This window comes from Callithrix jacchus, chromosome 14 (assembly GCF_049354715.1).
Source record: "Callithrix jacchus isolate 240 chromosome 14, calJac240_pri, whole genome shotgun sequence".
Taxonomy (NCBI): domain Eukaryota; kingdom Metazoa; phylum Chordata; class Mammalia; order Primates; family Cebidae; genus Callithrix; species Callithrix jacchus.
The window spans coordinates 10,833,321-10,860,909 of NC_133515.1; the positions used below are offsets into that span (position 1 = coordinate 10,833,321).

A 27,589-nucleotide genomic window follows, 5' to 3' on the forward strand; every position below is an offset into this window, starting at 1 on the left:
CTAACTTTGAACAGGAACACTGACCTATTGATCTGATGTATGAATTGACCACTAACATTGTGCTTTAAAAGATGCCTCACCTTTAGTACCCATTAGAACTGGTTTTTTGTTTTTTTGTTTTTTTAGTTTTTTGTTTTTGAGACAGTTTCTCTCTCCGTCACCCAGGCTGGAGTGTAGTGGCACAATTTTGGCTCACTGCAACCTTCGCCTCCCGGGTTCAAGTGATTATCCCACCTCAGCCTCCCGAGTAGCTGGGATTACAGGCGTGTGCCACCATGCCCAGCTAATTTGTATATTTTTGGTAGAGATAGGGTTTCACCATGTTGGCCAGGCTGTTCTCAAACTCCTGACCTCAAGTGATCTGCCCTCCTCGGCCTCCCAAAATGCTTGCATTACAGGCATGAGCCACCGTGCCCGGCCAGAACTTTCTCTTCTATGGAGAGGGAAGGAAGAATAGGCTTGAGTTCCATCTGGATCGGCTGTTAGAATTTAAAGCTAATCATTAAAACTTTAATTGCCCCTCAAAGCATGGTCTAGGACCAGATGGGTAGGCATCACAGAAGTTTGCTACACTTGTAGAATCAGGCCTACTCAATCAGGGTATCTATATTTACAAGATCCCCAAGTGAAGAATTACATTCAGCATTTGAAAGGCTTCTCCATGGCTTGGGCAAGATGTCCTTGCTCTGCAGAGCCCACACCCTCAATCTGCTGGGATTTTTCCTCTTCAGATAATCACATTCTCCAGGTCAGTGTCCTTTCGTAGCATCAGTTTCCTGGTTGAGATTTCTCTTAGCCGTTTATCTAAGGAGGTGGTAAATTCCAGGCACTATGGCAATAAAACCCTCATTGTTCTTCCTTGGATCCATCGTCCATCTTTCTGCCCTGCTCAGGCTGATACACCATCAGCATCCATTCTGCTCTGGACATCCCTAGAGAAGCCACCAGCAGACATCACTGTCGGGGGGACTCCAAGTGGCTGTGGGGAAGGAGGAAGCCTGGGGTGGAGGCATCTGTCCCTGACTCTTTATTTAAGAACCGTGTAAACTGAGCATGAATTGCTGACTGACAGTCACAGAATCCATCCAGAGGTTGCTGGCTGGCAGGTCTGTTTTCGGGCCAATTCTGGATGCCCGCTCCTGAGCTCCTGCAGCTCCAAAGACAGCTCCATCTGCAGCGGGAAGATGGGCACCAGGCAAACCCAGGTCTCTTTTTGATTCAACCTGCAGTTTGAAAATCTGTCTGCATCTGCCCTTATTTCAGGATTGCTTTAAGCTTCTGAGCATTTGGGAAAGTATATGGATCATTCTTCTACTGTTTAAGAATTCATGACAGTGTACCGTTATGCTGATAGTCACTTAAAATACAGGGCAACCAGGGAAATAAGCCAGGTTTGGTATTGCCTTTTTGAAAGCTGAACAGTAACTGTTGGGGAAAAGATCATGTTCATATTAGCATTTGTTATATGCAGCATCTATTTTCTGCTCACAGTGATGCAGTTTGGCAAAGGGAAGTCGTGTTGCTACCGGTTTCTGACCAAAGGTCAGCAGTGGATTTGGCTGCAGACTCACTACTACATCACCTACCATCAGTGGAACTCCAAGCCCGAGTTCATCGTGTGCACACACTCAGTGGTCAGGTACCATGCATGGGGAGCGGCGTGACTCCGTCCTTGTTTCACCTTGGAGGGGTATGGGGTGGCCCCTGATGGCCGAGTCAGATCAGCAGTCACTTAGGTGTTCCTCATTTTGAGGATCAAGCCCAGGCCATCCCCTGCTGATAACAGCACAATTCCCAGAGTTCAGCTCGCTTCCAGGCCCCACTGGCTCTGCCCTCCCAGGGCTGAGACTTCTTTCAAGCTCTCAGTCAGGCCCCTTTGAACGCCTCATGGACTCTCGCAGGCTGCCAGGATATTACTTAGTAAGTGACTGCTTCACTGACCTACTTACATATTTTCCCATCTCCATCCAACCCACATCCTTCCCTTGTCGCTGCTTTGAGCAGAAAATTTAAATTTTGCCTCTAAATAACTCAAACACATATTCCCCTTTATTTTTAATGCTTTAAAAACCCCTGCTGGCAACTGAGGCCGTGTCAGGAAAACAGCCTCGCTGCCAGTGGGCGCAGGTTCCCGGTAGGTCCCTGTTGGCCTCAGGGAGCTGTCCACCCAGGGCGGTGAGCAGGACTTCAAAGAGATGCCGCATGTCCAGGGTTTCAGATGCCACATTTGTGGGGTCACTGCTCCCAAGGATGAAGGAGAAAATGGTCCTCTCCCCTACTACAGAAATTTTAAGAATGGAAATTAGTTTTATGCTGGCCTACAGAAGAACCTTGGAGAAGGGCAAAGAAAGAAAGGTTGGAAGGCCAGCATTTCTTTCTTTTTATTTTCTTTTATTTAAGTTCTGGGATACATGTGCAGAACAAGCAGGTTTGTTACATAGGTTTACCTGTGCCATGATGGTTTGCTGTACCTATCAACCCGTCATCTGGGTTTTAAGCCCCACATGCATTAAGTATTTCTCCCAATGCTCTCCCTCCCCTTGCCCCCACCCCGACAGGCCCTGGTGTGTGACTTGCCCCTCCCTCTGTCCATGTGTTCTCATTGTTCAATTGTCACCCATGACTGAGAACATGTGGTGTTTGGTTTTCTGTACCTGTGTTAGTTTGCTGAGGATGATGGCTTCCAGCTTCATCCACATCCCTGCAAAGGACATGAACTCAGTCTTTTCTATGGCTGCATAGGGTTCCATAGAATTTAAAAAAAACTAAATTTCATACGCGTTTCTTATATACAGTCCCTTGCTGCTTACTAATGGATATCTGTTCTGAGAAATGTGTTGTTAGGTGATTTTGTCATCATGCAAGCATTGTAGACTGTACTCACACACACCTAGATGGTGAGGCCTACCATATACCTTGGCTGCACCACAGAGTGCTCTGTTCCTAGGCTGCACACCTGAACAGCTGCTGCTGTGCTGAACACTGCAGACAGTCATGGCACAGGTGCAAGTATCCGTGCCTCTAAACGTATCTGAACACAGAAAAGGTACAATAAAAATACAGTGTTCTTAGGGAGGGGACATCACACACAGGGGCCTGTTGGGGGGTGGGGGGATTGGGGAGGGATAACATTAGGAGAAATACCTAATGTAGGTGACGGGGGATGGATGCAGCAAACCACCATGGCATGTGTATACCTATGTAACAATCCTGCACATTCTGGACATGTACCTCAGAACTTAAAGCATAATTTTAAAAAATACAGTGTTCTAATCTTAGGGAAGCACCAATACATCCTATAAGCACATGACTATATACGTGTAACAGACAGATGCAGACAGACACTACACACACACACACACACACACACACACACACACACACACCCCATACATACATCAGGTCACCAAGTCAAGCATTCTTCCTTAACATGCAGAAGAAGGGAGAAACACTAGTTTTCAGCAGCCAGTGACCCTGATGCCACTTTATCACACCTCATGCCCTCACTCAGGCATTCGCTCTTTGATTCCCAGCCCACCCCTGGGCATGCAGCAGTGATGGTCTCTGACGAGTCACCAGCCCCCTGTTGCCACCCAGCCTGGTCCTCTGCCCGAGGGCCCCCTTACCCCAGGGAAGGCTGGGCAGCACTGACCCTTCACTCTTCAGGCTGTGCCCTCTACCCACTCTTCTCCATCCTCTACCTCTCAAATCCTTGGAAGAAACGCTCAGAGAAAGCAGGGAGGGAACCAAGTAAATGAATCAGGTGGCAGGCATTCCGGAGGCTCAGGAGCCATGTTGCTTCCCAAGGTCTCTTGCCCCAGGGTCTCCACACCCAGGGCAGAGGCATCACAGGGTCACCTGGGCATCACTGTGCTGAGTCGATTTACCCACACTATTGACAAGTGGGCCTGTGGGCACATCTGCGGTCTGGATTTAGCCAGTTCTAGGTTTCTTTGAGAGGAAACTTTCTGAGGAATGTAACTACTAAAAAAGTTTTCTGTCACTCTTCCATATGCACCGTCCAGACTGAACAGGTTTTAAGAAAGGCTTCTAATTATTTAAAGGCAGAAGCTTATCCCATAGACAAAAATGTGTTTTTTAAAGACAATTACAATTGAAGATTTCAGGGAAGTAAAAAGAATAGTAAATGAGAGGGGAATAAAGACATCCTAGAAATAAAATGATTTCGAACGTAATATTATAAGTCACTCGGGTGGAATTTAAGGCAGAGAATGACACTCATTCCTTCCAAGAGTAACAGACTAGGCTTCTCTCTGTTGACTGTTGTGGGGGCGGGTGTTACATAGAGAACCTTGATGCACCTTGTAGTCTGTTTGGGTGGTGTCATCCTGTGCTGGGACACCCCGCTTCCACTGTGGTCTCTTAATTTCCTGCACAGTTACGCAGATGTCCGGGTGGAAAGGAGGCAGGAGCTGGCTCTGGAAGACCCGTCATCCGAGGCCCTCCACTCCTCAGCACTAAAGGTATGTCCATCCCGGCCAGGCAGATACAGCAAAGGTTGACTAGGAAGAAAATGCTGCCAACCAGTCTGTGAAACAAGAGTTCTTTTCATCAATGGAAGGAAGGGCACATTTTAATTTCAGAAGTATTCAAATCTGAGTGCTGGAGTCGGGAGTACATCGTAGAATTGGTGAAGCTCAACTTCCAGGGTTGCCAGTGACCCCAAATCCGAGCCCAGGGCCAGAGGCTGGTGCCACAGCAATGGTCCAGCCTTTCAAACTGTCTGTGGCCCAACAGAAGCATCTCTCTCTTTCCTGAAGGGCCAAGTTGGGAGGAAGGAGAAACTACCTTTCAAGATCAGAGAGCAGTGGGTGCCCTGGCAGAGTTGCCCTGCCACAGCTCCCCCGGCAGCTGTGCTGTGTGGTGGTGTGTTCTGTGGTGATTCATCACCAGCGCACAGATAGTACGCAGCTGACATTGTCTATGGAAGTGTTTATTACCCAGCTCTGTCACACCATACATTATATATCACATTGTAGAAGGGAATCCAGCTGCTAATAGGCAGGTGTTAGACACACCATACATCACAGCTGAAGAACACGCACGGCATAGTACATATCATCTAGTCGGAAATTTATCACTGAGGTTTCTGATCCTTGGGGAGTACTGGAGCCCTGTGGAAGAACATCTTCTCACAAAAATGCACATATGTATAAACACAATCTTAGGCACTGGGTTAAGAAATCCCTTTAAAGTAAAAGCTCCCAAACTATGTGTGGTGTTGAACCAGTTTGGTTTTTTAAGCTTCGCTGTCTGTCACTATCCAGTGCATTTGTAAAACGCAGATTCCCATGCATGGATTGATGCGCAGAGATGTCAAATGGGCACCGAAGTTCCTCCGTGCTTATTCTCACTTCCTGGACTAACTTCTCTGCTGACTAGGAACACATGATTCACAAACAGCCATGGTCCAGGGACCCCACTCTAAGGAGCCTGGTCAAAGGGAGACCAGGCTCCCTAAAGCAGCGAGGTCCCTAATTGCCATTTACCTTAGCACATCCAGCCACATGTGGTTTTTCTGTTTTGCAGAAAGGCCTCTAGGTCACACGTCAATCACTTCAGCCCTTCTGTACGCACAGTGTCCACCCCACTGCAGTCATGACACAAAAGACAAAACTGCCACACAGACACATGCACGAGATTTCATACCCCACGCCATGGTACACAGACCAGCCCATTGACATAGCCCAGAGATGCTGGCAGCTTCCATTCTTCTAAGACTAGGTAGGAATGCAGCTCAGGAGGGTAATCACTGTTTGGTTTTCTTCTTTAGCTTAAAAATTATCCCAACCTGTTTTGTTTTTTATTATTATTATTTTAGATGGGAGTCTCACTATGTTGCCCAGGCTGGAGTGCAGTGGCCTGATCTCAGCTCACTGCAACCTCCACCTCCTGGATTTAAGCCATTCTCCTACCTCAGCCTCCCAAGTAGTTGGGACTACAGGCATGTGCCATCACATCCAGCTAATTTTTGTATTTTCAGTAGAGACAGGGTTTCACCATGTTGGCCAGGATGGTCTTGAACTTCTGACCTCAAATGATCTGCCTGCCTTGGCCTCCCAAAGAGCTGGGATTACAGGCATGAGCCACCACGCCCGGCCCCAACCTGTTTTCATGTGCCTATAACAGCTAAGCCACAGAGGATGGAAAAACGGTCCCTCGGGGTCGGACATCACAGCTGCTTCCTTGTCACACTGCATTTGAGGCAGAGACTTTCTGGGAACCAGGGTCAGTCAGGAGCAAGAGGTCAAAAGACAGGCGACCCCGGCCCTCACCAGTTCTCCACTCCAGTGGACATGGAGGCTACAGAGGATGAGTAACAGGAGGCAGCATGGGAAGGGCCCAGGAAGGTCCAAAGGCACCTGTCCCACTGGATGAGTTTAGAATCCACTGCCAGCGGCAACCTTATTTCTAGAACCTCTTTCCCTCTTCTTGGAAAGCCAAGATGCTGGGTGGTGACAACTGTTGAGGAAAAAATAAAATGCAAAGTCAGTTATGAAACATAAACAATAAAAACAAAAGGCAAGAATGAGCAGTAAACACTGCTTCTTGGCTGCAAGCCTCTCTGGGCCTCTAGGTTTACACCTGTGTATATACTCTACCCAAGTGTCTTTGGAATCGTTCCCAAACAGCTGTGGTATTTGTCTCAGCAGCTTCTGAGGTTGTCGACATATCTAGAACTAAAGTCAAACCCACTGATTCTTTCCTCCTGATGCTGACATGAGGACTGTTGGACGTGTGTGTTTCAGGACAAGGGCTCCAGCCTGGAACCTCGGCAGCACTTTAGTGCACTCGATGTGGGCGCCTCGGGCCTTAACACCAGTCATTCGCCATCGGCATCCTCAAGAAGTTCCCACAAATCCTCGCATACAGCCATGTCAGAACCCACCTGTGAGTGCGACTCCATGGATGGGGAGTGGGATGAGGGACTCCATCAAACCAGAGGGACAGCTCCACAGAGGGTCCCACGCCCGAGTGGAATCAGAGCAGTCTGTGCCTCCAACAGAGGTTACCGTGCAATTTATATTTCTCCTCTCCTTTCCTGGAATTCCTCCCTTCTGATCACCTCTCCACACTCTGGTATCCGTTCAGAGCCAAGCAAAAACACTGAGTGGGTGGCACACAGATCTGATCCCTTGGCTGCTTTTAGTAATTCTGGGGAGGCATCTGATCAGGCAGCTCATTGGACCAAGCAGCAGAAGTGAAGTTTAGGGAGTGTTTGTGGTGTCTCCTGCCTGTTCCCAGGCTGGGCTTCTGTGGTCAGCTCAGCCCTGCGTGGTGGACTTCCCTTATCAGAGGTCCCAGCTAAGCTCTTGTGTTGGGCACGCCACGGTCACGGTCATCGGATGAGTACATGCTAAGTACATGTAAGTCAGGAAGGTCATTCGTTGCTTTGTTACAGCCACTCCAACCAAACTGATGGCAGAGGCCAGCACCCCGGCATTGCCAAGACCGGCCACCTTGCCCCAAGAGTTACCTGTCCCTGGGCTCAGCCAGGCAGCCACCATGCCAGTAAGTGTGTGACCCCAAACTCCTCCACAGGAGTACGCTGCAATGTGGTGGGGGCTGCAGAGCCACAGGCAGTGTGCTGCCTCTCCCAGAGAATCCGTTTCACTTAGGGATTGAGTGTAGGGTGGCAGATGGGGGTGGGAAGTTAAGTAATTTAATTGGCAACTAATTTTAAACATTTGCATGACAAAATTAACATGGATGCATATCCATAGAATACAAAATCCGAGTGAATTTTAAGGATAAAAGGCAAAACTGCAAACCTGGGGTCACATCATCATACCCCCAGAGCCTCTGGGGCTACACAATTACGATTCTTCTGTTTTGAATCTCCTTTCATGCCGGTGAAAATGTTTGAGCAGCTCAGTGTGAACCAAAATGTACCTCTGCGCATACCAGATAGTGTCCCCAGTGTATGCCATATCCTTCCAGAACATCGGATGCGTGGCCCTGAGGAAGCACATTGGCTATGTATAAAGTCAGTGATGCACCACTCTGGTCATCTGTTGCCAGGTAGCAAACTACACCTACCTTAGTGGCCTAAAGCAACCAAGTTCATGGAGTCTGGGTCAGGAATTCAGAAAGGGCATCATGGGGATGGCACTCACCTGCCCCTTGGTGTCAGGGTCTTGTGACTTAGGCTAGAGAACTCACACCCCACATCATGTCTGCACTTGGATGTCCGGCACCAGGGCTGGGATCAGCAGAGGCTATCCATCACTGATTTGCACAGGCATCTCAAGCCTTTGGCTTTTCCTGGTGTGGTGGTGGGATTCCAGATGCCAAGAGGAGACATCTGGAGAGCTGGGCAGGAGCTGTGCAGCCTTCTGTAACCTAGCCATGGAAGTCACATAGTGTCACCACTGCCATACCTCTTGGTCAAAGCAGTCCTGAACTCACCCACTGAGAGGGATATAGACCTCCACTTCTAGATGGGAGAAGTGCTTAGGAATTTTAGGGGCCACCCCACACCCTCCCACCCACACTTCACTGTCACTTTGGAGATTGAGTGAACGTGCCACCTTCCTACTTGCTGTCTCCATAAAGGCTATGCATACCCTGCTTGAGAAGCTTGGGTGACACGTTTTATTTGCAAGTAGAACATGACAAAGACCACTTACTTTCTCTCCAGCCCCCTCCAGATGCGCTTGCAAGCTGTGCCTGCCATTCTTCCAGACTCTCGCCTGTCCAGTGTGACTCATTCTGCCAACGACAGAGCCCCAGACTGCTTCCGTCTCCTCCCAGCTGTGCAGGGAAACAGAGCCCAGAATAGCTTCTGGTTCAGCCCTGTGCCTGGGACTTCTCACTGAAACAAGGTCTCCTGGTGTCATTTCCTCCCAGTGCTGTCCTGGGTGACACTTCCATTTGAGCTGCTTTTTTGTATAGGCCCTAGCAACTAGGGGCTGCCGTGTTGGAATAACTTCAGACAAGTCCTTTCACTGTTCTTAACAACAACAACAAAAAACCACTAGCCCTTGAAGCAGAGTATTTCATTTCTTGTTCCTGTATATTGTCTCACCACCCACCCGAGTGATCAGGGAACACAGATGTGACTCAGCTGACTTTCCAGGAGTCTCTTGAAAGGTTCTGGGCAGAGGCTGCTGAAATTGCCCCAGTCCTTATTGCCTGGATGAGTTCATGGACAAATACGCATGGCATGTCTGTCCATCTGCATTAGCACTGAGCAGAAAAGACACAGGCACACAAGCCAGCTCATGGTAGCAGTCCACCCACATTGTCCTGCTTGATGACACCGCTAAGAATTAATCCATATGGGAGAAGAGCAACCAAATCCACCCAAGGCAGAGTCCAGGACAGTAGGCAAGGGACGGGAAGCGGAGCTGCGCTGCCAGGCTTGGGCAGGTAGCAGGGCTTGGCAGAGCACACTGTGGTGGGGCGGAAGCCTATGCCAGCCGTGCGGGGGCTCTGCCCACGTGCCCTGCATGGGAAGCAGTGCAGCCAGGAATCAGACACCTATACTTTCTAGAAGTGTTGACTTTCAGCTGTCCACCCCAGTGTGGAAGGCAGAGAACCCACCGGACCAAGAGACCGCATCCCTGCCCTCTGGAATGGCAGAAGCAGTGGTAGCAAAGCCCCTTTCTCTCCCACAGGCTCCCCTGCCTTCCCCATCGTCCTGCGACCTCGCACAGCAGCTCCTGCCTCAGACCATTCTGCAGAGCCCACCTGCTCCCATGGCACAGGTGAGACTGGGACCCAGAAAAGGAGGGCAGCACCTCTCAAGCCAGAAGCACACCGTGTGCTATGCTATGTGTCTTGCACACTTAGGTCCCGACCAAGGCCCTGACATGGGGGAATGTCCCTCCCAATGTACATGTGGCGTATGTCGAGCCATGAGGTTCCCCCACACCCACCCTCTCATCTCCAGATACAGTCTCCAAGTGATTTCTCCAGTGTCTGGGCTTTTCTTTTTTTCTTTTTAATTTCAATCATTTGGGGGGAACAGCTGGTGTTTGGTTACATGCATAAGTTCTTTAGGGGTGATGGCTGAGATTTTGTGTACCTGTTACTCGGTGTAAACTATACGCAATATATAGTACTCTGTGTCTCACGCGTCTCCCACTCTTCCCCCCACCAGTCCCAAAGTCCATTCTTCTTTTTTTTTTTTTTTTTTGAGACATTGTTGTGCTCTGTTGCCAGGCTGGAGTGAGGTGGTGCAATCTTGGCTCACTGCAACCTCTGCCTCACAAGTTCAAGCAATTATCCTGCCTCAGCCTCCCGAATAGCTGGGACTACAGGCACGTGCCACCAGGCCCAGCTAATTTTTGTATTTTTAGTAGGGACGAGGTTTCACCATGTTGTCCAGGTCTTAATCTCTTGACCTCATGATCTGCCAGCCTCAGCCTCCCAAAGGGCTGGGATTACAGGCGTGAGCCACCACGCCCGGCCCATTATTTTATTCTTAATGCCTTTGTGTCCTCATAGTTTAGCTCCCACTTGTAATGGAAAACACATGGCATTTGGTTTTCTATTTCTGAGTTGCTTCACTTAGAATACTGACCTCCAGCTCTGTCCAAGTTGCTGCCAAATTTCAGTGTCTGTTTTTTAATTCTTTTAACAGTCTCTGTTCACCTCTTTGCCACTTTTCCACATTCCTCTTGTTCTTTACAACTCCAAATTGGCCAAAGTATTTTAGAAAAGGTCTGAATTGGGCTGCATGTCATACACTGAAAGGATCTAAAAGCCGTAAATCCAGCACTATAAATATCACATTTGTTTAAAAAAAAAAAAAGAAAGAAAGAAAAGAAAAGGATTACGGCTTTGCTGAGTAATTCCTTCCTTGTTTCAACAACATTCGGTGAGTTACTATTTGGGTCAGTCAGTGAGCGAGGTGTTAGGGATGTAAAGCTGTAACTCAGCCCTTGCTTTTAGTACTGAGCTAAAGGGAGAGACAGGCATATAAACAGAGACACCACCGTGGCAGGGCATGCATTTTTATAGAACCATTAAGGAAATATTCTGCCCAGGGAAGTCTGACGTGGCTTCCTGGAGGAGGCGACACTTGAGTTGGCCCTGGAAAGGTGGGTAGGAGGTTGCCAGATGGTGCATCAGGGGGACAGCAGGGAAGGGGGCCAGGCGTGTGCTTCGGCAAGGAGTTATGAACATGGGGAGTTACATGCCCTGCCCAGGCCTGAGCTCTGACTTCAATTCCCTCATAGGAGATGTAGCTCTGCCCAGACCCTGGCCACAGCTAGAGCTGGGTCTCAGAGGGCAGTTCAGCAGCAGGTGCCACCAGATGCACCCTTTTCAGGGTGGCCCTCTCTGTCTTGGCACACAGCTGTCACCACTGATGAAAACTATTTTGGAACATATGCCCTCTTAGTGGGGGTCTCTCATGAATTCCTGGAGTAAGACATGAGCTAATGCATGCTGCTTGCCAGAGTCAGGCTTGAGGAGTGGTATAAAGCTACCCTTCTGGAATCTACTCATTAAAACTGCCTATATTCACCCTCATTAGGTCAAAAAAAAACCTGAATAATGTTTTTCTCTTTAAATTTCCAAGGCGCATTTGGTATGAAATTAGTAACTTTTTAATCCAAAGGAGCATAAAATGAAAATGTCTTTAACTTCTAGGTCTTGCATTGTAAAGAATGTCTATGTTCATAACACAACGGTGTGATGAATTCCCTTTTGGAATTCTAATTTTTCATTTATTGAACTTCTTAGTCTGACAGATGTACTATACTTAATAATAACCATATTTGTTCTTTGAGACGGAGTTTCACTCCTATTGCCCAGGCTGGAGTGCAATGGCACCATCTCGGTTCACTGCAACCTCCGCGATTCTTCTGCCTCAGTAGCTGGGATTACAGGAATACACCACTACACCTGGCTAATTTTGTATTTTTGGTAGAGACAGGGTTTCACCATGTTGGTCAGTCTAATCTTGAACTCCTGACCTCAGATGATCCACAAACCTTGGCCTCCCAAAATGCTGGGACTACGTGTGTGAGCAACCACGCCAGGCCAGTAACTATATTCTTTAAGACATCCCTGCATAATACTGATTTTCCAAGTCACACAGTCCTTCCCATACCCACTTCATGTGAAACGAGATTCTAGGATTTCACACAGTCCTTCCCATACCCACTTCATGTGAAACGAGATTCTAGGATTTCACACAGTCCTTCCCATACCCACTTCATGTGAAATGAGATTCTAGGATTTTCCTCTTGCTCCCCTTACCCTTCAGGGAAAGGAGAGAAAAAATGAAATCCAAAATCTGGGTAACTGGTGGTTTGCCAAAAAGCTCTTTCTTCATACTGTGGTTCTAAAATGTCTTTAGAGTAGATCTCTTTATTAAAAACATCACCATCAAGAAGGTAAAGAGGACCAGATGATGGGGTGTCTGGAAGGCCTTGAAAAAATCAGAGTAACATGAGAGGCAGCTACCACTTCCTAATCCAGCCCCTCAATGCTCCCTTTCCAAGCCAACTCGGCACCACAAGCCGCCTCCACTGCAGGTGGAAGGGGCAACCCTGAGTTTCCTGACTTTGTAGAACCTGCCAGAGAAGCTTTTGTGTTTCATTAAATATTTTCTATAGCTCGTTTGCTTTCTCCATTGAATTCTCTTTCAAAATCCTAGCTGAGTGGATTGATTAGTCACAATCTGACTGGGAATTCCGTGAGTCTGGGATAGCTCGGGTATTTTCGTTTTTCTATTTTATTATTTTTATAATAAAATATTTATTTATTTATTTATTGTTGAGATGGAGTCTGACTCTGTCACCCAAGCTGCAGTGCAGTGGCAAAATCTCGGCTCACTACAACCTCCACCTTCTGGGTACAAGCAGTTCTCCCTGCCTCAGCCTCCTGAGTGGCTGGGATTACAGGTGCCCACCACCATGCCCGGCTCATTTTTGTATTTTTAGTAGAGATGGGGTTTCGCCATGTTGACCAGGCTGGTCTTGAACTCCTGATTTCAGGTGATCCGCCTACCTGGGCCTCCTAAAGTGCTGGGATTTCAGGCGTGAGCCACCATACTCAGCCCAATGCAGGTATTTTTAAATGCATGGGTAACAACAGAACCTTCCTTTTAAAGGAATTCTGAGGTCAAAGACATTCTGGTCTAGGTGGGAGTGTCTTTTGGGCACTTCCTCTTGGCCTCACTCAGCTCCTAAGACGGGATTTACATTTTGGTGCTGCCATCATATCGCTGTGTGACCTCAGCAGAGGGCAACCTCTTGGGCTGGCATGGGCTCATGGTGAAGAAGTACAACACATGTACCTGTACTTGCCTGGGGCAGCAACTGGCACCCAAGAAGCTCTGCAAATGTCAGCACCTGTTGTTCTTTTTCTAACTGGTTCTTTTTATTATTATTTTGTAGCTTCAATGCTGTGCTTTCAGTTATTTCATCCTATCTGTTTCTCAACTTGCCTGGTCTCCTTGCTTGTCCATGTAGGGGAGGTCAAAGGGCAGAGGAAAAGGGAGAAGCTCTGGGGGCATTTGAAAAGACAGTGGACAGGAAACAGACCAGGGAGATTGTGGGGCTAAGATTGAGGGAGTGGAGGTTAAGTCATGGTAAAAAGGGAGAAAGAGAAGAAATGAATCTAGCAAACTCATTTGCCTCAAGAAATGGGAGCCATAGCCCCAAAGAGCCCAAAGCAGGGGCTACAGGCCCCTCCTCCCACCCCTCCCACACAGGATTTCCTGCAAGCAGAGGAGCCTTTGTTGAGAGAGACAGGGGACAGGAGGCAGAGACCACCTGCAAGTTTCCTAATGCCAGCTTCCCCCCCAGAAAGGAATAAAGGTTCAAAGGAAGGGGAGACCCAAGACAATCACCCTGTCTTTACCCTGAGAGTCACACTGGACAGGGAGACCCTCGGGGCAAAGACCGGGTAATTGTTTTGTTTTTTTGCACAGATTTCTGAGACATGATTAGTAGCAAGTAAGCCTGGAGAGGGCAGCTTGATGGTCCCAGGTTGGTTTGGAGAGAGCCAGGATCCGATTTAGGGTAATGACAGGCCCCCAAAATGCCTGTAAAGTTTACATACAAACTGCTATGCACTCAATGGGGCAGGGCAAGTTCACATACAAACTGCTATGCACTCAATGGGGTGGGGGCGCGGGGGGCAGGTGAGGGACACAGGACTCCGATGCCCTGCTTTTGCTCCAAACCATTTGTTCCTCTATCCACATTTGGAATATCAGTTTGTAAACACTGCATACAAAATCCTGTCCCAGTTCTGTGGCCCTTCCAGACTGCAGGGTGGTAAGTCGCGTCTGCAGATTCAGGTGAGCCTGCTGTCAGGTGGTACCTGAGAAAGAGTGGCATGAGAGTCCCGGGATGCCCAGGCCTCCTCTTCAGCCCCTGCTCACTGCCCAGGACCCAGCCATGGGCTCCTTAGGGACTCTGGGAAGGACGACTAAGGGATGGGAAATGAAGTGTCCAGACTGAGAAGCGGCAAGATCTGCCTGCAAGGCTGAAATAACTCTTTCATCTGGTTATGTTTTTCAACTCCACCTTGAAGTTTTCAGCACAGTTCAGCATGTTCCAGACCATCAAAGACCAGCTGGAGCAGCGGACGCGGATCCTGCAGGCCAATATCCGGTGGCAGCAGGAAGAGCTCCACAAGATCCAGGAGCAGCTCTGCCTGGTCCAGGACTCCAACGTCCAGGTGATCCCCTTCCCAGGCCGGCCTCTGTCCCCATTGCTGTGTGGGGAGAGGTCCTGCCACCATTTCTGGGCAGGCAGGACTTCCTTCCAACCCCTGGGCACTGCCCTGCCAAGCCCCATTTGCTTATGAAGCATACTTCAGTCTCCGCAAAAACCAAGGAACAAATCCTGGTCCTCATCCCTGCCTCCAGGCCACACATGAAACTCCCCTGATGTCCTCTTCTCTCGCCCCTCACTCTGGCAGGCACATCTGCCCGCTGCCTCCACCTACATTTGCACTTGTGCACTTGGCGTTGGATGGCGCTGCATGGATGCCTGCCTCTGTCCTGGGTGGCACCTCCCTGCACCTCTGTAACTTTGCTTTCCTAGCACCCAGTCCAGGCTGCCATCAGAAGGAGATGGAAGCAGCTCTGCTGTTTCTCATCCAACGCATGCATGGAGGGAGATGTGGGAATGATGATATCCATACCACAGCCTACTGGAGGCTGCAAAGGGCGCCGGGGTGGCCCTCATTTGTGGTATGCCAGCAGGGAGGCTCTGTAAGCCCCAGCAGTGGCAGCTCTCACTGTGACCCCCAGATATTAGAATTGTTTGGAGAGGTCTTGTTTTTCTTTTTTTTTTTTTTTTTTTTTTTGAGGAAAACCTTTATATATTGGATCTCTTTTAACGATATATGACGTTTTATTTATATTAGTCCAGGACTGTGTATCTTCAGAAGTGCATGATTTTGAGCCAGACTTTGATTGTAAATGTAATTCTAGCTAACCTTGGCATCTGCCCTAGGAGCACTAAGCATTTGCAGACCCTTAGAAGAGACAGAAAGAAGCAGAAATTACATCTCTGCTGAGCACTGTCCCTGTTGCTTCCCCCATCACGATCCACCCAGACCCTCCCCTGGCCACAAGCTCCTGAAATGCAGTCACACCTACCACAGGTGACAGGTGGGCTCTGTCAGGATACAGTGCCATGAGCCAGTGCACACTGAGATTAACACACAGTGACACAGGTGTTTGGGGACTTAGGCAGATGCTCATTTGGCCATCTTACCTCCCCGAGGTCCCAGCAGCTTCATCTGGCCCTCAGGGGCACTCCTGGTGGCTTTCTAGATGCTCACTGTCCTCCCCGCTTCCTTCCCCTGCACCAGCCTCTCAGAGGTGGCTGCTCACCTTAAAGAGAAGAGCCCCAGCCTGGACAGGCCACCTCTCGGTCCGCTCCCCTCAAGACACGGCGTGTGCACCTTGAGCAGGCTTCACTCAGACAGCCTGGGCCACGCCAGAGCCCTGCTGCTATCCCACCTCCTCAGTCCACCCTTCAGTTGACCAGGAGAAGGCACAGCCTTCCCTTGAAAAGAAATGGAGTCAGGCCAGGTGCGGTGGCTCATGCCTATGATCCCAGCACTTTGGGAGGCCGAGGCGGGTGGATCACGAGGTCAAGAGATCGAGACCATCCTGGTCAACATGGTGAAACCCCGTCTCTACTAAAAATACAAAAAATTAGCTGGGCATGGTGGTGCGTGCATGTAATCCCAGCTACTCGGGAGGATGAGGCAGGAGAACTGCCTGAACCCCAGAGGCGGAGGTTGTGGTGAGCCGAGATCGTGTCATTGCACTCCAGCCTGGGTAACAAGAGCGAAACTCCGTCTCAAAAAAAAACAAAACAAAACAAAAAAAACGAAAAGAAATGTAGTCACCAAGCTGCAACTCCACCTTTTACCAGAATAGGTAAAAAGTGGCTTTTTACTTTCACCTTCCCAGCTGTAATATTTTTCTCGCTGATCCAGGGCCTGATTGGGAGCCCAACACTTGCCTGACTCCAATTACTTTAATGGAATTTTTACACTAACAGGAAGAGGGAAATCAAGCCAGAAACTGCTAAAAGTGAGGTAGGCGTATGAACATCTCCCTCAGTGCCTGGAGTTTTTCTACTTCCTGCCTTTTCAACATTAAGGCTGAATTTTAAAATAACAGGCAGCAAAGTTATGGCTTTTACTCCTGTTTTATAATGAAGTATTTTTCCGCCTTGTGACCCCTGCCTTTGGTTAACCCAAAGGTACCTACGCCAAAGTGCACCAAGGGATGTTCTGAGCAGGCCGGCGTGGGAACCACGCATTCCGGTGCCTTTCTGCCCTGTGTTCATTCCTGAGGCCTTATCTTTGCAGTGGAATTTTCCAGAGATCATGGAAATCCACAGATAGTCAAGACAGAGAACATTTCCTCAAGGAGTCTGACTTCTTGATTTTTTTTTTTTGTAAGACTTAAAGAAATATGTTCCAAAATGTGGTATTTGTTTTAAATAAACTGATTCACGTGTGAAGAATAAGCAAGTACAAATGACTCCAGCCCCAAAAGTAGAGGGATGGATAAAATAAGAATGACAAAACCTTGATGATTTTTGAAGCCCAATGATAATGCTAAAGTTTCATTATATTACTTGTCTATTTTGTATCCTTCTAAAATGTCCTGTAATGACAAGTATTTGTAAAGTAAGCAGATAACACTAATGAAAAATCACCCCTGAATGTAGGATTGGTTTGTTCTTGAAAATTAGAAGTCGTTGGTTTTCTCTGATAATTTTTCCTACTTGAATTAGAGAACTTTTTTTTTTATGTTTTCTATAAAGTTGACCTCAGAGCCCTTCTAAGATGCCAGCTCCTTAAGCCGTAAAATTCTACTTTATCGTTGATAAACAGAAGTATAGCTGTGCCCAAGAGCAAACCAGGAACCAGTCCCCAACTCAGTGGCCTTTATCCCAACCTCAGTGGGAGGTTTGTGATGCTTTACTTCATTGGTTCAAAGCTTTCATCAAGGCTATATGTGCCTGTGATGCTTACTATTTTTTTTTCCAAAATAGGTTGGGTTATGATGAAGAAGTCCTGTAGGGCTGTTGGTGTTTGCACCTGGATGGGGTCCAGAGTGGGGATACACAGGCGAGAGTCATTGTGCTAAAAGGCCCATCTCCCCCTCCAAGGCTGACTCTTGCGCCCTCTGCTGGCTGCTTAAAGGAACGCCTAGAAGGACACCTGTAGAAATGCCAAATGTGTTCCTCAGCAGGTTCATCCATCATCTATCCATCCTTCCTTTCATACAGCTATAATCTATCCATCCTTCCTTCCATCCATCCTTCCTTCCATCCAGCTACCATCTATCCATCCTTTCTTCCAGCCACCCTTCCTTCTACCCATCCTTCTTCCCATCCTTTCTTCCTTCCATCTATCCTTTAATCTGTTCATCCATCTATCTGACAAACACCCATTATTTACCAGGCATATGGCTAAGCACTTTGAGGATACAGAAAGATAAACAGGACAGGGTTTCTACCGTCAAAGGATATATATCAGTGGGACACAGAAGCACACCTGTCTGTTACATAAATAACACTAGCAGACATACTTTGCCCTTCTCTGAGTGAAAGCCTCATTCATATGTTTATTCATTCACACATGCATCTATTCCATTCTTTCATCAAATGGCTTTTACATGCCCAAAGAAGCAACGGAGGAAAAAGCTCCTTTTTTCATTTTGAATGTTGTTATCTGACATTCATTCAGTACTTACTATGTCTCGGGTAATTTATGTGCATTAACTTCATGTAGTCCTTAATAAGGTATGTGCTCTTAATGTCACTGTTTTATTAATGAGGAAACTAAGGCTTGGAAAAGTTATTAAAATTGCCCAAGGCCATACTACTAGTAAATGATAGAGTGGGAAGTTGAGCTAAGGTAGGTCTGCCTTAAGGTTCATTACACTGCCTGCCATCAGTAAAGGCTGCATTTATTCAAACTCCAATCAAAAGGTAAATTGTATCCTACCAGAAAAACGCATGGTAACTGGGTTTGACTACTAGGCTTTTGCTGAAGTGATGAAGTATAGGGTCCCCTATGTGCTATAAACAAGCCATATTATAATAGGGAGCTGGGATTGCATGAAACATGAATCCTCAAAATGTGTAAAATCATGGATACCCTGAAAATTCTTCTTAATTTCTAAAGTGACAAGAAGTCCACACTTCAAAACTGCAGACTTCTCTTTGGTGGGTGGGCATGAAAGAAGTTTGGGGAGGCCCTGTGGGGTAGTAGGAAGATCAGAACCCAGCCACAGCTCAGACACCTGCCCATCTCGGGCCTCCTGTAAGTGGCTTGACCCCACCCATGAAGCAGACACGTGAGCTAACTGATCCCTAAGTCTCCCCAACGTGGCTGCATAGCATGTTCTTGGCCTGCCTCTCCACACCTGCACTGACACTTGGCAGATGTCAGCCTGTTGGTCCTGTACTGCATATGAGGCGGGACTGCACTGCATACAGGAATAGGGGTGAAAAACATCAGATGCTGGGAGCCAGAGAGCCTTCCTCGCAGAGAACTCCAAGCTAAGGGCCTGGATGGACTGGAACATCGCATGTTGAGAATCATGATAGACACAATGCCATCTGATGTTTGCAATACCCAAGAGGTACTTTGGTTAAAAGAGCCAGTTTCAGGTCTTTTGTTAAATTTTTAAAGTTACTGAAATTGTCTTTCTTAAAACTTTAGAGTCAGCTGATATCGATTCTATTTTATTTATGAATCTACTGATTTGGTCTAAAAAACAGCAGTGCTTTCACTGAATTTGTATTTATGCTTGACCCCACCCATGAAGCAGACTCGTGAGCTAACTGATTAGTTGATTAGTTGATTGTGAATAATCAACATTATCTACCAAAGCTATTATTTACACATTTAATTTATCTGAATCTTTCAAACATTTATGTACCTATCAAGGTGGACTTATAAACCTAAGAAGTAAAATCTTTCTAAGCACCTAAACAACTATTTTATTTTTTTTTATTTATTCATTCATTTTTCGAGACAAAGTCTCACTCTGTTGTCCAGGCTGGAGTGTAGTGGCATGATCTTGGCTCACTGCAACCCACAGGTTCAAGGGATTCTCCTGCCTCAGCCTCCTGAGTAACTGGGATTACAGGCATGCACCACCACACCCAGCTAACTTTTCTATTTTTAGTAGAGATGGGGATTCATATTGACCAGGCTGGTCTTAAGCTCCTTGCCTCAAGTGTCTGCCTGCCTTGGCCTCCCAAAGTGCTGTAATACAGGCATTAGCCACAGCACCTGGCGTAAACAACTGTTTTAAATCAAATACACCAAACTTATTTGAACTAAATCAGGATTCTCAAGAACACCTAAAATTATCTTAAACCTTTCAAATTAAAACCACCAAGCTAATACATCGTAGCCTCTTAAATGTGTCTGAGACCTCTTAGGTAACAAAACACATAGAGATGATTATAAAACTTGAACATAATTTTAAGGTGCATGGACTTGATTTCATGCGATCATATCATACTTATTGGCCTGCCTGGGAATGTAGTCCTCTAATGGGAGAGATCTGCCATCTCAGCTGACAGCACTGGGTGGATGACCTCAACAGCAGCATGGGTACAGACACTAGTCACTGGTCAGAGATTCAAGGACAGACACAGAGCCTGGTCCTACTGTAAGGGCAATGTGGCCCACGCCACAGGTAAGCCATCCCTGTCCCTATTATTATCATGATGCAATATTACCATTACTGCATCATCCATTCCACTCACTAGGTATTTCTCCTTTCTAGTAAGAAGCTAGTAAGCCAACTTAGACTCTAAACAAGTACATCACATTATTTATAGAACATCTGGGTCTAAACAGCTTTCACATTGTTAGACATCAGTCACTTGCCTGTAACCTTCTCATGAAGGCAGAGTGTCTCTCTAGCCCATGGCTCTGTGGCCAGTGCCTTGCACTGAGCTTGGGGCATCACAGGTGCTCCATGTCCACCAGTTGAGTAAATGAACTATTTCTAGGCAGCTCAGAGCAAGAAATTCTTACTAGGTACAGGGAATGCAAAGAAGGTGCACACTGGTGAGGCACCCATTGAACCCCAACTTCACAGGCATTTCTATTCTGATCCCAGATGTTCCTGCAGCCGCCAGCTGTATCCCTGAGCTTCAGCAGCACCCAGCGACCAGAGGCTCAGCAGCAGCTACAGCAAAGGTCGGCCGCAGTGACTCAGCCCCAGCTCGGGGCAGGCCCCCAACTTCCAGGGCAAATCTCCTCTGCCCAGGTCACAAACCAGCACCTGCTCAGAGAATCAAGTGTGATATCAACCCAGGTAAATGGGCCCTTCATGAGCTTCGGTCCTTGCCTCTAGAGCAGACACCCTTTTGCAGTTTGGGACATACTTGATTCCTGCAGCCCGCATGAACTGAGGCCCACTGCCCTGTTTCGTTATAGACTGGGGGGGTAGGTTTTGGGGTGAGCATTTTTTTTCCTTCTTCTGTTAAAGTCACTTTGAAGCCCCAAGTTGTATTGGCTTCCTTCTGTCTTATAAACATCCACTTTAGTCCCTTGCTCTTGTGCTTATAAGATATCACGCAGCTAAAATGTTTACCTTTGATGTTGACTTAGGGTTGGAGGCAGATATGGCCATCCCAGAGACCCACTGGCAGCTGAATGTCCCAGCATTCATGTCCACAGTCCCCACCATCTATTATGGTTTTAACCATTATCCACATGGGCAGCCACTGCTGTTCACTGTCCCTTGCCCCAGGCACCCCCTGCTCCTCCAGGCTCCCCAGACTCCTTGCCAGACCCTCACAGCCATTTCCACCTATTCCAAGCCACCAATGACCTTGCAGTCGGACAAAATCGCCAGCAGATAAATGACATTCAAACTGAATGAAATTCAGAAATCTGGAGCAGAGCTCCTGGAGGATGACGGATAGGAAGGCAGCCTTTTCTCCAGCCCTGCATTCCCATGCCCTTGTGGCTTCGGTAAACGTCAGCTGAGCTCCTGAATTCACCAATACCCAGGGGAACAATGATGAGCAAGAGTTGTCCTGGGCCTCAAGGAGTTTGTAGTCCAGTAGAGAATCTGGGAACTTAGATAAGCTGCAGTACAATATGGATAAGCACACATAGGGAAGTGTTTAGGCCATCTGTCTTCAGATGTAAGGGTTTTGCTTGAAAATGCAGCCTTTTGATTCAAAAGGTCAGCAGAAAAATAGGTTAGAAGAGCCAAGAAAATTTTGGAAAAGAGAAAACTGAGGAAGGATTTATACTATCTGATATTGGAAAATTGTGTAAAATCTTTAAGAATGAGAGCACTATGTTATCGGATGAATGGACAATCAGTGAAATAGAAAACTCAAAGCAGGTGCAAGCCCACTCCCCATTCATTTATTATTTCACTCTAACTCAGTGTGTGCCAGGCACTTAATTCTGAGCTCTGAGGGACAGCAGTGAACAAAAAAGAAAAGAAAAAAGAATCTCTGTTCCAAGTGAGAAGAGACAAACGTAAAAATTATCATATGCCCAATGGCATGGGAATGCTGGTGAGGGCAGGGAATGGGCTAGAGGTGTAAATAGGCAGCCAGATAAGGCCTCCTGAAGAAGATAATATTTGAGTCAAGACCTGAGGGACCGAGAGAATGAGCCAAGTCAATATCAGGGGACGAGCATTCCACAGAGCAGTCAGCTCGAGCAAAGGCCCCCAGGGCGGGTAGGCCTGGAGAGTTGCAGAAACAGCCAGGAGGGCCACGTGTCTGTAGTAGAATTTGAAGCAGAAAGTAGTTCAGTTGGATGCACATTTGCCACTTGCCTGCCTAGAGTCAGGTATTGTCCTAGGCCCAGGGGATTTAAATACAATCCAGTGGGGAAGACAGTCGGGAGATAAAAGTAATTCAATAGTTGGGAGGTTCTGATTTAGAGGAAGGCAAGGGTGGGTAGAAGGAGGAGGCGCTGGGGAGATTTCCTGGAGAGATGGCCCCAGGGTTGAGTCCGTCTTACATTTCTCATTGAAATGATGCTCTAGGGTCCAAAGCCAATGAGAAGCTCACAGCTGATGCAGAGCAGCAGCCGTTCTGGAAGCAGCCTAGTGTCCCCGTTCAGCAGCACCACAGCAGTACTCCCGACAAGTCTGAATCTGACCACACCTGCTCCCACCTCCCAGGATGCCAGCCAGTGCCAGCCCAGCCCAGACTTCAGCCATGACCGGCAGCTCAGGTACAAGACCACCCTTGTTTGAAGGATAACCCAGGTGTCATTTTACCCCATTCATTTCAGCTCTACTTTCTGCTTTAGACGAAGACAGAGTTCGGACAGATTCTAAAGTACCCACAGTTGATCTCAGCTAAGGATGCAGAGGATAGAGCTTGGGGTCCTGAGGTCCAGGGGATGTTACCCACTGCATCCATCATCCTCTGAGAACAAAGTGGGGCTAGTGGGGATCAGGGTCAACATGAAGGGTCCAGCCAGGCTGAGCAAGTGCTGCCACCACCAGTGGGTCTGTGGTTCAGGTGCTGATCAGTTTCCTATTTCCTCCCCTCTGCTTGAAGGCTGTTGCTGAGCCAGCCCATCCAGCCCATGATGCCCGGGTCCTGTGACGCAAGGCAGCCCTCGGAGGTCAGCAGGACAGGACGGCAAGTCAAGTACGTCGTGGATCCTGGAGGGAGGCAGGAGGCAAGCACTGGCGGACTGGTTCCAGGCTGGCCAGGCCTCACCTGCCTGGGCTGGCAGCACTCACATGAACCTTGCAATAAAGGCAGGGTCTAGTGTGCCCACAGCTGTGAAGGGGATACTGCCCCTTAGCTTTTCTTCTACCATGTCCCATTTCAGCAGGAAAATCTTTGAGTCAGCACCCATGCTTAGAGCAGCACTGAATGAAACTGTTCACACCCCCTATTTGCCACCATCTTCCAACTTCTTTACAGGTCTAAAGCCCTCACCCCTGGAGACATCCCTGGAAGGTATAGCACCATCCTCTTTCCCAAGGACCCTCCCCCAGGCTCCAGCTGACATTCCACAGGCACACTTGGTGCTCTGTGCTTCTGGCACTGTGCTTGGGCCCTTCTCTCCCAGACCAGCAGCCCCCTCTCTCACTTCCCCAACCTCCTCTCCACTGGCACCCACAGTACCCCAGGCAGCTTTGTCAGCTGCTTAATTACTAGAGACAATGGTTACTGGAGACACAGGGGGAATAGTTTAAAAGCTGGAAAACAGTGTCTAGCTCTTCAGAATGAGGCAGAAATAGAGCCATCACACAGACATCTCCTTCGTCTTAACACTGGTTTACTGGAGTCCAGAGCTCACCAGGACAGTGCTAGCCGATCAGCCCTGGGATGTCCTCATGTAGAGGCCTCGCAGGCACCCCCAGGCCCTCTCCCTGGAAGTCCTCCTCCTGTGCCCTCCTTCAGTTCTATCCCTAGTATAGAAGTAGGCCCCAGAAAGATTCTTGTTTGATTGTTTTTCATGCTTAAAGTTTATGAAGTCTATGTCTATGGAGTACATGAAATTACAAGTCAGCTATTATGCCTTGTGTGGTTATGTGCTGAAAATGTTCCTTTTTTAAAAAGTAGTTTTTACTCAAGAGAGTAATGGCAGATGGTTACAGCCTTTCTGAGGGTCAGGGCTTGCATGTTCATTATTTCATTTTATCCCAATAAAAACTCAAGGGTGCAGGCACATGCTCCTCTTTTTTTTTTTAACCAGTGAAGAGGCTGGGCTTTTAAATGTAGCTCTGAAGGTTACATTCTCGAAGGCTACACAGTACACATGGTGGGGCTTGAGGCCAGCTAACTCCAGGCCACAGGCCCCTTTGGCTCCCTGAATCTTCAAAGTGCACCTTGTTGGCCCTGTCTGGGGTCTCCCACGCCTCAGGATAACTTTCTAGGCAGCCTCTGCCCCGAGACTTTCTGGCCCTCCCTTTGGTCACAGGAGGGTAAGGAGGGAGCTGCAGGTTGTGGAGAGCCATCTGCAAAGTTCCATTCATGTCTATCCGTTAGGCAGGGGTGAACTGGGCTGGTTTTGCTTTCGGATTATTCCTGTTCTTCCTAAGTGATCCAAGTAAGTGTAAACAGGCTGGGCGCAGTGGCTCATACCTATAATCAAAACACTTTGGGAGGCCAAGGTGGGCAGATCACCTGAGGTCAGGAGTTCAAGACCAGCCTGGCCAACATGGTGAAACCCCATCTCTTCTAAAAATACAAGAATTAGCTGGGCATGGTAGTGGGCGCCTGTGATCCCAGCTACTCGGGAGGCTGAGGCAGGAGAATCACTTGAACCAGGGAGGTGAAGGTTGCAGTGAGCTGAGATTGTGCCACTGCACTCCAGCCTGAGCAACAGAGTGCAACTCTGTCTCAAAAAAAGATAAATTAAAAATGGAAACAAAAATTCTTGTTACATCACTTTCCAGAGATGCCTAAAATGCCATGAACTAGGGAAGTTTGGAAATTCTTTCATCTGGGAACTCTAACTGCCATTTTTTGTTAAACTGATCATTTATACCTCCCCATCTCCCTGACTGTCTCTTCCAGACACGACCTAACAGCTCCACTCTCCAGGGTGTGTCAGCATCTGCCTCCCACACACACAGATGCCTCCTCAGGGGAAGTTTGGAACCCCAATGCCTGTTGCGGATGACTCATGCAGGGAAATAACATCTCTAAAAAGATCACACAAAGCAGACTTCTCTTCAGGGTCTTTAGACATTTGCTCCTGTCTATAACCCCAGACTGTTCTTCAGTGGCCTTTCTCTGCTCCTAGTTAATGGACCATTATCATCATCATCTCTTTCTTTTTTAAAAAATGTTTTGTTTCGTTTTCTTTGAAATGGAGTCTTGCTCTGTCACCCAGGCTAAAGTGCAGTGGCACGATCAGCTTACTGCAACCTCTGCCTCCCAGGTTCAAGCAATTCTCCTGCCTCAGCCTCCCAGGAAGCTGGATTACAGGCATGTGCTACCACACCTGGCTAATTTTTGTATTTTTAGTAGAGACGGAGTTTCACCATGTTGGCCAAGCTGGTCTCAAACTCTTGACCTCAAGTGATCCATCCGCCTTGGCCTCCCAAAGTGCTGGGATTACAGGTGTGAGCCATTGTGCCATGCCTAAGAATGTTTTATTGTGGTAAAACATACATAACTTTACTATTTAAACCATTCTTAAGTGTGTAGTTCCATGGCATTAAATACATTCACACAGTTGTGCAGCCATCACCACCATCCAGCTCCAGAACTTTTTCACCTTTTCAAACTGAAATCCGGTACCCATTAGACACCCACTCCCCACTCCCCTTCCCCCAGCCCCTGAAAGCTACCTTCCTACTTTCTGTCCCTAAGAATTTTACAACTCTAGAGCCCTCATTTAAGAGGAATCATATAACATTTGTGTTTTTGTGATTGGCTTATTTCACTTTACATGTCTTCAAGGTTCATTTATATTGTAGCATGCATGAGAATTTCCTTCCCTTTCAAGGCTGAATCATATTCCACTATATGGACAAACCATTTTTTTAAGCTATTAATCTCTTAGTGGACACTTGGATTGTTTCTACCTTTTGGTTATTGTGAATAATGGTTAACAACAATTGTTTATTATATAATAGTTTACTCACAATAACCAAAAGATAAGTATACACATCCATGGATGTATAATTATCTTTTTCAAGTTCCTGCTTTTACTTCTTTTGAGCACATACCCAGAAGTGGAATTGCTGGATCATACAGTGGAATGGTAATTGTGTGTTTAATTTTTTGAGGAATTACCATACTATTTGTATTAGTCCATTCTAACACTGCTATAGGATGTGCCTAAGACTGGGTAATTTATAAAGAAAAGAGGTTTAATTGGCTCACCCTTCTGTAGTCTGTACAGGACTCTGCTTCTGGGAAGCCTCAGGAAACTTACAATCATGGCAGAAGGTGAAGAGGAAGCAAACACATCTTCACATGGCTGGGAGCAGAGAGAGAAAGAGAGAGGAGGGGCTACATACTTTTAAACAAACAGATCTCGGGAGAACTCTATCACAACAACAGCAAGGGGGAAGTCCCCAGCCATGATCAATCACCTCCCGTCAGGCCACACCTCCAACACGAGGGATTACAATTCAACATGAGATTTGGGTGGGGAAACAGAGCCAAACCATGTCAAAACATTTAACACAGTGGCTGCATCATTTAATAATTCCCACCAACAGAGCACTAAAGTTCCAGTGTCTCCACATTCTCACCAACACCTGTTACTTCCTGGTTTTTTTGATAGTCACCATTGTCATGAGTGTGAAGGGACATCTCATTTTGGTTTTGATCGGCTTTGCCCTAATGGCTAGTAATGCTGAGCACATTTTCATGTGCATGTTGGGCTTTTCTAGCTTCTCTTTGGAGAAATGTCAGCCCCATGCCCATTTTTTGATTGGGTTGTTTGGGTTTCTTGCTGTAGGGTTGTAGGTATTCTTTATATATTCTGGGTATCAGTCTCTTATTCAACATGTGATGTGCAAATATCTTCCCCCACTCCATGGGATGCCTGTCCCTCTGTTGATAGTGTCTTTTGATGCACAAAAGTTTCTTATGAAGTTCAACTTAGTTTTTCTTTTGTTGCTTGTGGTTTTGGTGTCATAACAATACTGCTTTCTTAAAGGACTTGTTTTCTCCTTCCCATGTGAAACAGGTATGCACAGAGCCAGACCGTGTTTCAAAATCCAGACGCACACCCCACCAACAGCAGCAGTGCCCCAATGCCCGTCCTGCTGATGGGGCAGGCTGTGCTCCACCCCAGCTTCCCCACCTCCCAGCCATCACCCCTGCAGCCTGCACAGGCCCGGCAGCAGCCACCACAGCACTACCTGCAGGTGGGTGCCACAGCCCAGGGGGCCCCTGTGCAGGCCAGGGACCTGGGCCATGCTCTGCACCTCAAGTCTCAGAGATATTTTATTCCCTTGATTCCAAAGTTGTTCTATCCCTGGTAAAGAAGTAAGCCCCAGAAAGGTTCTTATTTGATTGTTTTTCATGCTTAAAGTTTATGAAGTCTGTGTCTATGAGTACATGAAACTACGAGTCGGCTATTATGCCTTATGACGTTATGTGCTGAAATATTTCTTTTTATTTTTTTGAGACGG

The 27,589-nt window shown here is 47.4% G+C and overlaps 1 protein-coding gene and 1 long non-coding RNA gene across 16 annotated transcripts in view; one reads left to right on the plus strand and one right to left on the minus strand.

Annotated features, from left to right (window-relative positions):
* Positions 1-27,589, plus strand: part of NPAS2 (neuronal PAS domain protein 2) — a 173,975-nt gene that overhangs the window by 143,074 nt on the left and 3,312 nt on the right. For all 15 annotated transcript variants that reach the window (XM_035271767.3, XM_035271763.3, XM_035271764.3 and 12 more), the window contains 10 exons: positions 1,492-1,639; positions 4,400-4,484; positions 6,771-6,912; positions 7,424-7,533; positions 9,642-9,731; positions 14,521-14,667; positions 20,612-20,809; positions 22,511-22,701; positions 23,034-23,126; positions 27,142-27,322. In XM_035271767.3, coding sequence (XP_035127658.3) covers positions 1,492-1,639; positions 4,400-4,484; positions 6,771-6,912; positions 7,424-7,533; positions 9,642-9,731; positions 14,521-14,667; positions 20,612-20,809; positions 22,511-22,701; positions 23,034-23,126; positions 27,142-27,322 — 1,385 coding nt within the window. The remainder of the gene's footprint in view (positions 1-1,491; positions 1,640-4,399; positions 4,485-6,770; positions 6,913-7,423; positions 7,534-9,641; positions 9,732-14,520; positions 14,668-20,611; positions 20,810-22,510; positions 22,702-23,033; positions 23,127-27,141; positions 27,323-27,589) is intronic.
* Positions 4,937-27,193, minus strand: LOC128929565 (uncharacterized). Its single transcript, XR_008476198.2, has 3 exons — positions 26,328-27,193; positions 8,652-8,775; positions 4,937-8,364 (listed from the first exon to the last, which is right to left on the minus strand). It is a non-coding gene; the product is annotated as an uncharacterized LOC128929565 (long non-coding RNA).